The following is a 14275-nucleotide window of genomic DNA, read 5'->3' as shown; positions in this document are numbered from 1 at the left end:
ATTTATTGAGCCCTGTGCATAATACTAAACAAGGCGATCGATCAGCAATAAATTGATCAAATATTACTTATTCCTATGCACGTGCCATGTGCATTTTTGGGACCAGTGACGTGTGTACATATTTAGTAGTTGAATTTAAAAGTTGAAATATATGTATTGTTATTGTTTGTCAATGACGTATGCAGTAAAGGGATTTTCTCATTGTTTTGGATCTGGTGAAACTAGCCAATGAGCGTAGAGAGTTAGGTACTGACGTCATATCCAAACGACACTTAGCATGTCACTGTCGAGCGAGTCAGGATAGCTTGAAAACTATTTTAATGTTACTCGTGAAGGATAAAACACGAACATGTCGCCATTGTCGGTGCTCGAGAGGGTTTAGTTGAACAGTCGGCTCCGTCGTGGTTATTCGTTGTGTACAACATTCCGTAGGAGCGAGAAAATGAGCGGCGCTGATCGAGGAAGTCGCCCAGCTGGTGGACAAAGCTAGCTGGCTAACCGCTAGCAGGAGTTCTTTGTTTTTGTTTTTCAACGCGGAGTTTTGGCGTTGAAAGAAAATGAGCTAAAACTGAGAAGGCTTTGCTAAAAAGTGACAGGGAACATGCCGTCTTTACAGTAAATCCTTCTTTTGTGTGTAACCTAACCTAAAGATAAGATCACGGTGGGCGTCGGTTGTATCATTTATTTAATTTGACATCTCCGACACAAAGACAAAAAGGGGTACAAAATGGGCAACTGCTTGAAATCACCCACGTCGGACGACATCTCACTGCTTCATGAGACGCAGTCGGACAGGGCGAGCTTCGGGGACGGGACGGATCCAGACCTGGAGCCGCCTCCGCCCTACCAGGTGAGCGACGTAACTAAACTCGGACTTGAATCATTTAAGAGCAGCAATTCAATCAGCAAGACAAACTCCGCTCGAAATAACTAGACGTGTAATTCAGAAGTATTTTTAATGGCCATTGTTATCCAAAACTGCATATTCAGTTAATTGAAGACTCAAACTTGTCTTGTGTAAATGCTTGGTTGCCCCTCACCCAAAAACCGGATAGGTTCGACTACCCGCAACCCTTTTGAGGATCAGTGCTATCGAACATGGATGACTTGAAAACATTGTACATAATATTGCCTCAATTATCGTGTAGTCAACATGCAACTTTTTTTGCAGTCACTTTCATCACGTGACTGACTTTTCAAGAATGTCAACACGTATGTGCGTCACTAAAAACTTGGCTCTCACTTTGGTATCTGAGGCAAAAGTGAAAACCTGCTCTGGACAATATTTATGTGTGTGTGCTCCATCAGGAGCAGGCGCACATGCCCATGTACCACCCCACGCCCAGCCAGGCCCGTCTGGCAACGCAGCTGACAGAGGACGAGCAGATTCGCATCGCTCAGCGCATCGGACTGATCCAGCACTTGCCCAAGGGCGTGTACGACGGCGGAAAAGATGGCTCAGAGAAAAAGATCCGAGAGTAAGTCTGACTTCATGCGGATGTGTTTGCTAGTTCAATAACATTAGCGTCCGCACAGATCAGAACACTCGCAGGCGAGAGACGGTTGAATTTTTTTTGGGGGGGGTCTGTACAGGTGCGTGATCTGCATGCTGGATTTTGTGTATGGCGACCCGGTGCGGTTCCTGCCGTGCATGCACATCTACCACATGGACTGCATAGACGACTGGCTCATGAGGTCCTTCACCTGCCCGTCCTGCATGGAACCCGTGGACGCCGCCCTGCTCTCCACCTACGAGACTAACTGACGCCCGCCTCCTCCCTCCTTTGTCAGCTCGCCTCGTGTGCGACAACAGTGAGTGGAGCTTAAAAACGACAACAAGAAAGGTTGGCTGTCGTCTTGCACTATGAGAAAGATGATTTTCAAATAAGCCCCCACCAAACACACACACGCACACGTCGCGAAGAACGACAAAACTGTAGCACAGATGTGTGTTTGTGTGACCACTTGTGAGCCGGCCTCATTGGTCACCTGACTATTAAATTATTCACCCAAAATCTTAAAATATATCTCCACCCCTTAGCAGCAATTGCCTAATGTCTCGGCGCAGTCACGCTTTACTTGATATATTTATGCATTCTGATTGGCTCACGTGTGTGCGTGCGGCGTTTATGTATGGAATTAAAATAAACACATTACGTAAAGCGGTGATATTTCATCAAATAGTGCCCCCCAATAAGATGCCCCTCTTCAAAAAAAACATTCAAGAGTCAACTGTGCATTTGGACTCTGTTGCTAACCAAAAGAGCAGTACCTACCAAGGTACTTAGTGTCCTTCAGATGCATTTGGCCATTTTGAGTCAAAAATTATTTTCATGTGATGTGAACACAGCAACTTCAGCAATATGGGCTGCAATATTGTTGGAATGTTACCCCCCCCCCCCCTCCCAAAAAAAACAACATATGACAACATGAGGTCAGCCAATGTAAAGGGCTCAGGTGGATTGCAATATGCTTGCACATGTTTCATCCAATCCACTGGTTTGCACTTTAGAACAATATGTCAAATAATAATAATATATTAATATATGTAGACCTTATTATATAACCTTGCACTATCAACACTTACTTTTTTTCACCCTCATTAGTGTACGGACAGAAGTTTGCTTTCGTCCACTTAATCAGCTGTTACATGATTGAATATCATGAGATCATTTTTGTTTTGGTTGCAGCAGGTTACCGTGGTGGTGGCATAATGACATTTTCTTGTTCTTAATGATTTTCTTTTTTGTTGCGTTCAGCATATGGTGGAGACAGAGGGACGTTTCACTGCACAAACCTCTGTGCAAACCTAAATTCTGTGAGTTACAAGAATAGAGCTTGCATCACATTCCCCCCCCCCCCCCCCTTGCGGTGTTTTTAAAACTAGTGTGAGCATTGTTTCCTGTAACCTTGTTTTTATTTCTAATGTTTGTGTTGGTTTGTTGGAACAAGGGCAAACCAGCCCTCGTGTGTAACGGGAAAAAAAATACAATAAATATGCAAAGACCTTCTTTAGTATGATTTCTTAACAATCCAAATGAGCACATCAATTTGTGTCCTTTTACTCCCTTGTTGCATTCAAAGACCTCCCTCCCGTCTGTCTCAATTGCTACAGCAGCCCCCCCCCCCTCGGATTAGAAATTGACGCATTCTGACTCTTGAGATCCGAGTTGCATAATAAATCCGTCTTTAGTACATTACAAATAATTCCAAATTTCTATGGTGACGAATATAATCTCCACAAGTATCTCGAGAATGTCGGTTTATGGACTCCTGACTCGACGGTAAGAATATCCTGCTGGCACAATGTTCTCCTGAAAATAATTTAAAAAAAAAACACTTGTGTATCCGAAGAGCACTTTTATTTTGCGTGAGCCCCAAAATGTGGACCTTCAGGGCTTGTACATGCCGTGGAAGGTGACAGGGATAGTGCACTCCACCTCGGCCCGGGCGATCTCCGACAGGTCCTTGGCGTTGAGGATGAGGAGGTACCCTGGTCTCTGCGAGCCGGGGGCCACCACGATGGTCAGCAGCACGCCTGGACACAACACCGAGCTCAATTGGGTTTAAAAGTTCAACTCTCATGTATAGTAGCTGACTTTTATTTCATATCTGAATATCTTTTTCTGCTTGTATGACGAGAGGTTCTTATGTGAAGAGAGACACTCGGTCACCACCCCTTTCTACATCGCCTCGTTTGGGTGAGTAAAGCTTCTTTTTATACTTAAAACCGTTAAGGATATTGATTATATAAAAAGTGTGGCGACAGTATGACAGATTGTTTCGGATTATGAGGCTTTTGAATTTAGAAAAAAACAAATAACCATCATACCAAAGTGGATCACTAGATATTCTTCCATCTGTCCTTGTCCTCATTCAGGTAATGAGGAGAGTTGGGCAATTATGGAAAAAAACCAAAAAAAACAATCCTGACTCGATTATTCTTTGATTAATTTGGGTGCGCTGGAGTCTATCCCATCTGATTTACACACTCGGATTCATAGCTGTGGAAATTCTAGAGTCGTACATGAACCTAACATTCAAGCTGAGCATCCGTACCGTCATCTTCGTCCACACCGTCAGGGGTCTGCACAAAGAGGGGCTCGGAGGGGTACGAGTCCGGTTCCTGCCAAGTCCAGGTCTCCTTGGTCTTCACGTTCAACTTGCAGATCTAAGAGACGAAATCCAAAATGCAGCCAGCGTGTGTGAGCGCGTCGTTTTGTCGGCGAGCCAAAGTCGCACCCTGTCTGGTATGAAGTGGTTGAGACCCAGGCCGTAGGCGTAGGTGTAGTTCTTCCCCGCGTACTTTTCGTAGTTGATTTGTGGGAACTCCAACGCTGCAAGCGTATCACAACGAATTGTTTGGATTGGGGTATTCGTCACAAGTGGGGCAATACGCTCTTTTACCCTGACGAGGTCCGGCGAAGAGCACCTCGGGCTCCAGCCAGATGGTCCCATCAGCGTGCATGACAGCCGTGGCTGTGGTGTAAGGCAAGCTCACCAAGTTCTTCCCTTGTTCCTCCTGTATCGAGTCAATTCAAAGCCATTTACACCATGTGATGCTGCGCAGCAACAAAAATAAGTTTCTTGTGTTTCAGGGCGAGAGAAGGCCTCGCCGTCTCGGCGCGACTGACCTTGTGGACGTCCAAGGGAATGACGTATCTGCGGACTTCGGGTTGGGGCGCGATCATGGCTGCCTTCTTCACCTCTTCCCAGTTGGCCCTCAGGTTGGCCAGCCACAGGTAGTTGTAGACAAACTCGAAGCTGACGCGCACGGTAAACGGCGAGCGTGACGACGGTGTCAGAGCGAAGTCGACGTTTGTGCGACTCACCCCTTCCACGCACACAGGTCGAACACGACAAAGCCGTCGTCCTCGTAGGTGTTGATGTGGTGGAACATGCCGATGGCCGCCCCTTTGAACTTGTGGTCGATGTACTCCCCCGGATTCTTCCTGGCGATGTGGAACAACGTCTACAAGGCAAATTGCCATTATTTTTAGTCTCCAGAATTCCAAATTGTACCACTTGTACGTTTGAACGGACCCCTTGGCTCTCGTTGGACTCGAAGCAGTCCATGTAGTTGGAACCTCGGATGCTCCAGGCGCTCAAGAACTTGAGCAGGTTGATCTTGACCGGCGTCTCCACAAATACAAAGTAGTTTTCCGACATGCCGAAGCTGTGCACGTAGGCCGGCTTGAACCTCTCGGCGCTGGGGAACTGCACCACCACCCTGGACTTCTCGATGGGGTCCGACTTATCTGAGGTCGGACGTGCGATTTGGATAAAAGTATTGCAAAAAAATAAAAAGCTTTAAAATAAACATTTTAATTCAACGCAATCAGCAGTTTGGATGGATGGATAGGCAGTATAGAACTTCGTGTACTTGGGCAGCGATTCATTTGTGTGCCACTAGAGGGGGCCAGAGCGAACCCTTCGTCCACGAAACTTTTACGACCGCAAACCTTTTTGGGTGGGCGGAATCATGACAATATTGTAAGCCAACGTGGCTCCTTTGCCCATGCAGTTGCCGATGTTGTAAACCGTGCCGTCCCTCTCGATGTGGGGGTGCGCCGTCACGCCGTTGATGTTGATGTAGTTGCACATGTCCACCTGTGGAACGATAGTCGAGCGGTTTGATTTTAACAAGAGGTTCTGCTGTATTTGTTTCCTCGGCGCCACACTGCACACCTTCTTCAGTGTGTCCAGAGTGTCGGTGTCCACTTTGGTGATGTAGTTGGTTTCGGTGACGGCGTAAAAGTCTTCGCCCACCGGGTAGACGTTGACCAGGCAGTTGTCGGTCACCTCCACGCCCTTGAAGTAAGAGAAAAACCTACGCCACAGGTTTTAACGCACATTCAGCATGCAACGTTGAGGGAGAAACCATAAAAGTGTGGCCTCCATACCTGGAGAAGATGTTTTTGCAGGGATCGGGATAGGCGAACGTGCCAAATTCGGTGATCACCACACGCTTTTCCGTGATGGCCCGCACGTAGGCGTCAGTTTTGACAAATCTGCAAGCATGAAGTCAATTCAATTAATCTGTCAAACTACAACTTTTGTATCATTTATTTAAGTGGATGTGACAATCTCCTCTTATCAACCTTTTCTAGATTTGTCATGATAACCAGAGAAGAAATAGTTTTGACAGTGAAAGCGAGTTTTAATCCAACAAATGATCATCTTTCCGGGCATCGTACTTGCGAAAGTAGGTGACTTGTCCGTTCTTGAAGTCGAACTTGTGCATGAGCGCCTGTCCATCAAAGAGGTGATAGAAGGGTTCATCTCCTACCTCGAAAAGACCCGGACCCAAACGCAGAAGACTCCCCCTCAGAAAGGAAGGAATCCTTCCTGGTGAAAGAAAGAAAACACACAAAATAGGCACCCAAGTGCTTTGTCATAATAATCAATGGGGAAAAAAAAGTGCTAAAAGAAACCTATGACTGTTGCTGGAAGAGGCTCGGCAAGCTCCTCGCATGTCTCGAAGATTTTCTTGTAGCCGCCGGCCGGGTGTTCAAATCTGCTCGGTTTAAGTTAAATTGATTCAACATCATTTCAATTATTTGCAGGAAACAACAAGCGGAAAAAAAAAGAATCTACTCCAATTTGAACTGACCTGCTGACCATGACTCGCCTCCGTGCTGGTGAAACAAATCAAAGTATAACTTTGCGCTCCCTGGTCTGATTGAAGCTATTTATCCATCAAGTGCCCCCTCGTAAGCTGCCTTTTCAATCGTTTTTTTTTTCCACTCCTACCCAGCTTTATTTGTGGCCAATCACGTTAAAGCGTGAACAAGAATCCTATTGTGTCGTGAAATATCCCGTGCTAGATGTCTCAATTGCAGGCCCCGCGTGAAGCCGGATTTGTGACAAAAAACATTCAGAATTAGGAATATTTCGCAATGGAGGTTTTTTTTTTCCCCTTGCCGCAAGGTTGACCTTTTTACGTTTAATGTCTGCTCAGTCATGCAGAGTATACTATACTCCGCCTTGCCACAATCAAGGCAAGCTACCATATTAGGTACCCTTTTTTTTTCTTGAATATTCGACTATCTTTTCTCACATGTATTGCATTCCCAAGGTTTCCATAATTTTTGCATAGAATTACAACTTTAATGTAGTGTAATATTTGTTTTTCCAGATGTCCTTAGATGTAAAATGTTTTATTGTGTTTTGCTTTCCTCTGTGCAGTTCTAATCCAGGTGTATGGGGGATTATGTTAGACAAACACTGCATTGTTTATACCAATTGGTCATGAGTGACGAGGCATTGAGCTGCACTACTTTTTTTCGACCTTTATGACAAATTAAAATATTAATTCCAGACTCTTGAAATTTAAGCAGAAGTTTACAATTTAAGAATACAATAATATGACTGAAAGGGGTGCATTTATTTAACTTTTCCTCCATGTCCCCTTAAGGGTACTATAGATTACAATTAATATGTATGATTGAGGGGAATCGTTTTTACATTGATTTATTTGTTAATGGTTGATGCACTGAGTACATAGGCATGGACAAAGCCAATGTGACGCGCAAGCAGTACTGGCGACCTCTGCTGGAATTTATTTGTAGATGACGTTCACGGAACATTAACATTCGTGTCAAGAATTGCATTATTTATTTAAGCCTTTGATGAAAAACTGTTTTAGATCACGTCAGAATTATGGACAGACTTTCAATTCCTTTGTATGCTTGGTTTTATGTGCACGTTTTGATGCTTCAAAGGAGTCGTAAATCGATTTAGCCTGACGTAAAACCCATGTGTCGCTGCAACATTTCAAATACCTAAGTGATTGACCTTTGTTTTTCTTTTTAGATTTTGCCCGTGTATTACACGATGAGCTATCAAAGATGATAAAAACAGAGTTGGTACTGAAACGAGATGTATCGAATTCTAACAACTTTCCATCGAAGAAAGTACGACGTGCGTTTTCATGTGAAAATCGTCCTCCATTTTCGAGTTGAACACACGCGTATTGGTGGCGCATTCAGGAACCCCGAAATTCAGGAAATTTGTGACGTCCCATCATAGTTGTCGAAAGACATTACCGGTATTTTATATAAAGTTTTTTTTTTCCGATTACTGTATTTCGAAACAGTAAGGTCGTGAAATTTGTATATGAAATACACACACGTGAAAGCTTTTTGTAACAACACTGACAGTAAAGACGTCGTGGTCATCTAACCGGGCACCTATTAGGACGCAACCTGACGTTTGTCACTCATATATGAACGTTCTCGGTTTCAGAGTCCTTTGTGAAAAAACTTTCCACCACATTCGAACACAGCAGTTCAGTAGGGTGGTGTTCCAAATGGTGTTTCCGTTTGGCAATTTCACATTTCCGATTTCCCACCCGAACTGGAACGCATCATATAATCCCCCAACATGGCCGCGAAATGGTGGTAGTCTGTTGTTTTACCAGTTAGCACCCAACCGGCGAAAATCTAATTCGATCGCTATTTGAATCAACCTACGGTCACTTTAAGAGTGACTCAATCCAAATATTTGACGGTAGTGTTACTTATTAAGCGGTAAAGATGAGTTACACTACCAAGGTAGTCCAGGTGACGAACGTGTCGCCGAGCACAACGTCGGAGCAGATGAGAACTCTTTTTGGCTTCCTGGGAACCATCGAAGAGCTCAAGTTATTTCCACCAGAGTGAGTGAAAAAAACGACGGATCGATTGCTTAATTTTACTGGGGATTTACTTTTGCAGTTATTTGCTTATTTTACTGTGATGGCTACATCGAATCGACAAAGGCCTAGCCCGCTAACGCGATTTGTGAAGCCTGGCTAGCTAACGCCGCTGAATGTTGCGTTCAAAAACCCGTTTTTTTAATCGTTTTTGGCCGTTTGCATTCCAGAGATTACTGTGTAGTAGTTATCAGAATATTTTGTCTTTAATCTTTGGCTGTGAAACTAACCTGCAAACCAATTTGTACCCACAAAGTGCATCCCAAGGTCGGAAGCATGCATGCATTGTGTGAATTAAACTTTCGTTTTTTTTTAAACTCGTGCCCGAAAAGTGAGTGCACGTCAAGTGCTTTTTTTAGCGATTCCGTCGGAAACGAGGCGATCTCAACAATGAAGTCTTTGATTTCAAAGCGCTGCAGAGACAATGGCAGAACTTCCATTTGCTTGAATTGACTATTTTCCCTCTCTTCAACAGTGATTCCCCTATGCCAGTGACGTCACGTGTGTGTTTTGTGAAGTTCCAGGAGCCCGAGTCTGTTGGCGTGTCCCAACATCTAACCAACACTGTTTTTGTCGACCGAGCACTGATCGTGGTCCCGTTTGCCGAAGGTTTGTGTCCTCGCGAAAACCCGCTAAATAATCAAAAATCGACTCATTTGGTAATCACGAGTGTGTTCATGTAATGGAGATTTTGGTGTACTGTACCAATGTTGTTCTCTGATCCCCCAAAATCCATAGCAGTATACCAAAATTTGAATGGGAACTGGGCTGACTAATTTCAAACTGTGGGTTTTGAATTCAATCATATGCATTTAAGTTCTCCCCTCATACCGGACTATCCTCTGTTAAACTTCTCTCTGTCATTTGTGTGTGCCTGTGTGTGTGTGCGAGTGTGTGTGTGGATTTGTAGTGAAGAAGTCAAAAGCAGCCCCCTGGTTGATGGCTGAAAGTGGTCCTCTGCCCGCCAACAGGGGACTGTAAACATTTGCAAAAGGCCAGGATGCATTCAAGCCCCACCCCTCTTATTTTGTCCTCTGTTGTCTCTCCTTCTCTCTCTCTCTCTCTCTCTCTCCACTTTCTCTTCTTAAATTAACCCCCATCTCTCCTAGGTGCTTTAGAGTGAAGCACCGATTAATATACAAGGTTACAGAATTGCTTCGTTTGTACTCGTTTTCTCAAAATGTACAGCTTAATTCTAGTTTCACTTTCTTTTTGCAAGACTTTTTTTCTTTTTCTTGTTATGATGGCCCGAAGATGACCATAACGTAAGACAAAAAGTCCTCCCGTGGCGTATCAACGTGTAGACGTTAGTAGATGTATTGGACGCTTCCAAAATAACTTGATTATGAATGTGTGAGTGCCCAAAAAAAAAAACACCCTCCATAATTAGTTTTAAATATAGATGCTTCCGCTGTACACTTGCTATGCAGAACAGGTTTAATGTGAGCATCCGTAGTGGTTGGGAGCGCTTGCGTAAGAGTCTGCATCGGAGGCGGCCGTCGACATGACTCACTGGATGTTGCTACACTGTGTGACATTTAACAGTGGTCTTCTTTTTGTTGTTGTGTTTTACAGTTGTTTTTCCCTGGCTCAGCCAGTCCCGCAGGCTGAAACGCTCCTGCAGACAATACCACCCGACTTAATTTGTCTCCTGCGGCCATTTTCTCTCCCCCCCTCTTTCTCTCGCTCTCTTTCTCTCGCTCTCTCCAGTGTGCTTGTTTTGTCTACATGTTGTCGTGTGTGTGTCCACAATATCTGTTAAGGGTTTTAGAGCATTAAGGCGGGGGGGGGGGGGGGGGTTAGTTTGGGGGACTCGTGCATTTCAAGTCAAAAGTAAGAGTTGCAGGCCAGAGAATCATGGCCGAAGCCTAGCTGTAAAGATGGCCTCGCGTTTGTCGTGCTTTTTCGAAGACCAGCATGCAGATTTTTAGATGACGTAACATTTCAGGGTTATGGACCGAGGGGCCTTGGGATTCAACTGAGACCTAACTTACAAGTTTCCTCCAATACAATTGGTTGGTTCTTTTTCTGTGTTTTGTGGTGGCGGGGAACTCGACGCGCACTTCACAACAAGCATCGATTTGGCGGCAAGTGAATTTACTGTCAAGCTAAATGTGCAGCACGTGTATTACTTTAAGGCCTTTGCTGTAAATCAAAACGCTTAATGCTAAGCAAACCGTGCAAAATGGGGAAAGGCTAACCAATTGGTGTTTCAGTGTTGCGTAACATTTAAGCAACGCGAGTAGATTGGTGCCACTCACAGGCCTATATTCTTTATCCTCTGTGAAGACCGCACTGAGAACCTGTGACTGTCTCCAAACTTGCTTAACATTCGGAACAATCTAAATTTTTAACTTAGTGGCACACTGAGACCCCCTTGTGTTAGCTTTAGGGAGCGCACTGGTTCCTGCTCGTTTTTGATAATTGTATGTCTAAATTGTTTTGTTTTGAAACGGTACAGGTTTCTCATCACACGGGTGTGTGTGTGTGTGTGTGTTTGTTCAATTGTTGTGCTGCTTAATGCAAGACCATCAAAGGAAAAAGTTGAAAAAAAAAGACTTTATTTTTCCCTTGAGTAGTTGATTGTTTAAAAAAAAATGCAAAGACAGGTAAGCAAACCCTAATGTTACAGCAGGTTGAAGCTGTCATGTGATATTTCACTGTGATTATTATTATTTTTTCATTTATTTATTTATTTATGGAGACATTGTGTCAAGACTTCTTGCCAACCGCCCTAAAATTCTCTCTGTTGTTTGTATCTCCGATTTTTTTCTCTGTGTGTGCTTTTTTAGTAGCGAAGGCGCCGTGAGTGAGTCGCTTGTTTGAGTAAACCGTCTAAATGAAAACTCACTGCCCATTGGAGAAGAGCTGGGCTTGCTCACGTTTGGTTCATGACTTAGCAAACACGTTCAGGTGATACATTCTTGGCAGTGTTCATTGGACTTAGTGTGATTGTATTGCCAGCATTAGTTTGTGTCACTGCAATCATTGTATTCAAGTCTGCACAGCCTTGGAAGGTAAAACCTCTCAGTGTGAAGCCACGTTTCTTGGACATGTTTGAGGCGCGCGTTGACGCCGCTTCCCGTCCTGACGCCGCCCTGTGTTCTCTTCAGGATCCATCCCGGACGAGGCCAAAGCGTTGTCGCTGCTGGCGCCGGCCAATGCCGTGGCGGGGATCCTGCCCGGAGGAGGACTTCTCCCCACGCCCAACCCCATGCCCAACCCCGCCGTAAGATGCCCAACCGCCTCTTTTGCCGCAACTCGACGTAACGCTCGTCTTCTCTGCTCAGATGGGCGGAAACCCGTTTGCCGGTCTAAACATGGATGCCATGGCTGCGTTCGGATTCCCGGGACCCAACATGAATCCTCAGGTGGGTGCATGGTTCGACATCCATTTTTGCCTTAGTGGCTTCATGGTATCGTTTTCCATACATTGATAGAATTCTTTATCATTTTGAATTTGGAGTCCTTGACATTTTTCTTTAAGCAAACGAAAGACGATGTGGCATTACTAGAAGATCAGGCTCGCTCTTACTGCTCACTACTGTGGTTTGTGCCCACTTGATCCTAATCTTTCGCATATCGTCATTTGTTGGCAGGCTGCCGACCAGCTGCTGAAGCTCATGGCGGATCCTCAGTAAGTGCACAGAAAAGTGTCAAGAGTGTGATGTCTTGTGGTTTCCCGCACGAGCTAACTAACGCGCGCGTCGTGGTGTAGACTCAACCCGCTGGCCGCCGGCTTCAACCTGAGCGCCGGCCTCAAAGCAGACGCCGCCAACAAGGAAATGGAGGAAGCCATGAAGAGAGTGCGAGAGGCGCAGTCGCTCATTTCTGCCGCCATAGAACCCGGAAGTGAGTCTACCGTTGTTCTTCCGTCTTCACTGAGTTATTTTCTCACATTGATCTGGTGTCGCCTCCACAAGATGAGAGCCGGAAGAAGCGTTCTCGGTCCAGGTCCAGGAGGAGGCGCTCCCGATCCAGGTCCAGGCGCAGGTGCGTAGTGTGAAACAAAGGAAATGTTTTTTTTTTTTTTTTTTTTTTAATGTTAATCAGATTGTTAATGCTGCCAACGTTGCAGGCGAAGCGGCAGCAGGTCTAGACGGCGCTCGGTCTCTCGAAGCAGGCGGCGCTCCAAAAGCCCTCGCAGGAGGCGAAGCCGCTCCAGAGAAAGAGGCAGGCGCTCCAGGACGCGATCCAGGTAGAAGAATTCAAGTTTTGCCTCATCAGGCCACAGAATTTTCCTTCTGAATTTGTTTGACGTTAAAGTCGACTGTGTCACCGTCGCTCCACATTGTTGTACGTTCATGCCAGTAAGTGCGCTAACACACCACGTTCCCAGCAGAGATCGTAAGAAGGAAGAAGCGGCACGGAGGAGGTCCAAGACGCCGCCCAAGAGTTACAGCACCACTCGGAGGTCACGCAGCGTGAGCCGGTGAGTGGCGGGACGTTCGCTAACCCTTTGAAGGGAAGAGCCATGCTTACAACTGTTTGTCTTTGCTCTTCTCCCGGCGAAGGAGACGCAGGCGCAGTCGCAGCGCCAGTCGCTCTCCTAAAAAGTCGCCCAAGAGGAGGAGCTCCAGATCCCCGTCTCCTCGCAGGTTAGCAAAAGGGGGCGGGATAAACATCCGCACTTTGGTTTGAAGAATGTAAAACGAGTGGCCGTTTGTGTACCACCGCAGACACAAGAAGGAAAAGAAGCGTGACAAGGAGCGAGAGCGCCGCAGCGAAAAAGACCGAGGGCGAGAAGAGAGGGAAAGATCCACCAGCAAGAAGAAGAAGAGCCGGGACAAGGACAAGGACAGAGAGAAGGATAGGGACAGGGAAAGGAAGTCTGACGTAGGAGAAAAGGGAGACACCAAGGTAAAAGCAAACAAAGAACAAACCGCATAAAAATAAATAAAAATAAAGCCCTAAAACACGATCCAATCCGATATATGATTTCAGATCACGAGGGATTACGACGAAGAGGAGCAAGGCTACGACAGCGAGAAGGAGCGTCAGGAGAGGAAGGCGTCCGACTACTCGGATTCAGACTACCAGCCTCAGTTCGCCGACGGCAATGGCGACTCGAGACAAGCCAACGGTGACGACGACGATGACGACGATAACGACAATGCCGAGGCTCACGAGGATGACATGGACGTGAGTGACTAAGTGTGCCGTCTCCTGCTCCGTCCCACTCGGTCCATCCGAATGTGAATTGTGATTCAAAGAAGTAGAAAACATTTTCCCCGTCGTTATTTGCCTCCCATTCCACCCGTCACTAGCGCATCGATGCTTGTCACATTTAAACTGGAAGTCCAAGTTGGAAGTGGTTGCTTTTCTTCTCACGTAACGCTACAGTTAACGCATTCATTTTGGTAGGCTCTCCCTTGTCCATGTTAGCGTCTCGTTATTTGGAAATGTTTCTTTTATTAAGGATTTCTTTTATATAAATAAAAAACCGTTGGGTAAATGGTGCTGTGTAGTATGTTTTTTTTGAAATGGCGCCCTCTGTTGGCCTATGATCTCATGTACAATAAGACCCACAGCTCGTGACCATGGACGACGACATCAATAATATGCAAAATAAATTGGAAA

At 45.5% G+C, this 14275-nt stretch overlaps 3 protein-coding genes across 8 annotated transcripts; 2 read left to right on the top strand and 1 right to left on the bottom strand.

Moving 5' to 3' along the window:
• Nucleotides 1-240: 240 nt before the first annotated feature.
• On the top strand, nt 241-3011 carry LOC133166066 (RING finger protein 11-like). Its single transcript, XM_061296055.1, has 3 exons — nt 241-850; nt 1309-1478; nt 1594-3011. The coding sequence occupies exons 1-3, from the start codon at nt 728-730 to the stop codon at nt 1763-1765; spliced, it is 465 nt and encodes a 154-aa protein (XP_061152039.1). The 5' UTR covers nt 241-727; the 3' UTR covers nt 1766-3011.
• On the bottom strand, nt 3001-8377 carry rpe65a (retinoid isomerohydrolase RPE65 a). The gene is made up of 13 exons (XM_061296045.1): nt 6614-8377; nt 6435-6517; nt 6198-6348; nt 5904-6011; nt 5689-5830; nt 5463-5610; nt 5044-5258; nt 4833-4972; nt 4635-4764; nt 4408-4522; nt 4243-4337; nt 4060-4171; nt 3001-3538 (listed from the first exon to the last, which is right to left on the bottom strand). Exons 1-13 carry the CDS (start codon nt 6622-6624, stop codon nt 3393-3395), a joined length of 1596 nt encoding a protein of 531 aa, XP_061152029.1. The 5' UTR covers nt 6625-8377; the 3' UTR covers nt 3001-3392.
• Nucleotides 8359-14154, top strand: LOC133166062 (serine/arginine-rich splicing factor 11-like). 6 transcript variants are annotated; one of them, XM_061296048.1, is made up of 12 exons: nt 8359-8659; nt 9171-9304; nt 11809-11924; nt 11986-12066; nt 12295-12332; nt 12414-12547; nt 12619-12688; nt 12774-12893; nt 13038-13127; nt 13210-13293; nt 13375-13555; nt 13640-14154. In XM_061296048.1, exons 1-12 carry the CDS (start codon nt 8538-8540, stop codon nt 13847-13849), a joined length of 1380 nt encoding a protein of 459 aa, XP_061152032.1. In that variant the 5' UTR covers nt 8359-8537; the 3' UTR covers nt 13850-14154. The 6 variants fall into 6 exon arrangements, with proteins under 6 accessions (XP_061152032.1, XP_061152031.1, XP_061152033.1 ...); XM_061296047.1 differs by having other exon boundaries at nt 13035-13127; XM_061296049.1 differs by having other exon boundaries at nt 8644-8659; nt 9171-11608; nt 13035-13127.
• Nucleotides 14155-14275: the final 121 nt, after the last annotated feature.

Source organism: Syngnathus typhle, linkage group LG13, assembly GCF_033458585.1.
Source record: "Syngnathus typhle isolate RoL2023-S1 ecotype Sweden linkage group LG13, RoL_Styp_1.0, whole genome shotgun sequence".
NCBI lineage: Eukaryota > Metazoa > Chordata > Actinopteri > Syngnathiformes > Syngnathidae > Syngnathus > Syngnathus typhle.
The sequence above is the reverse complement of the archived record's forward strand: the minus strand, read 5'-3'. Positions and strand labels throughout refer to the sequence as shown.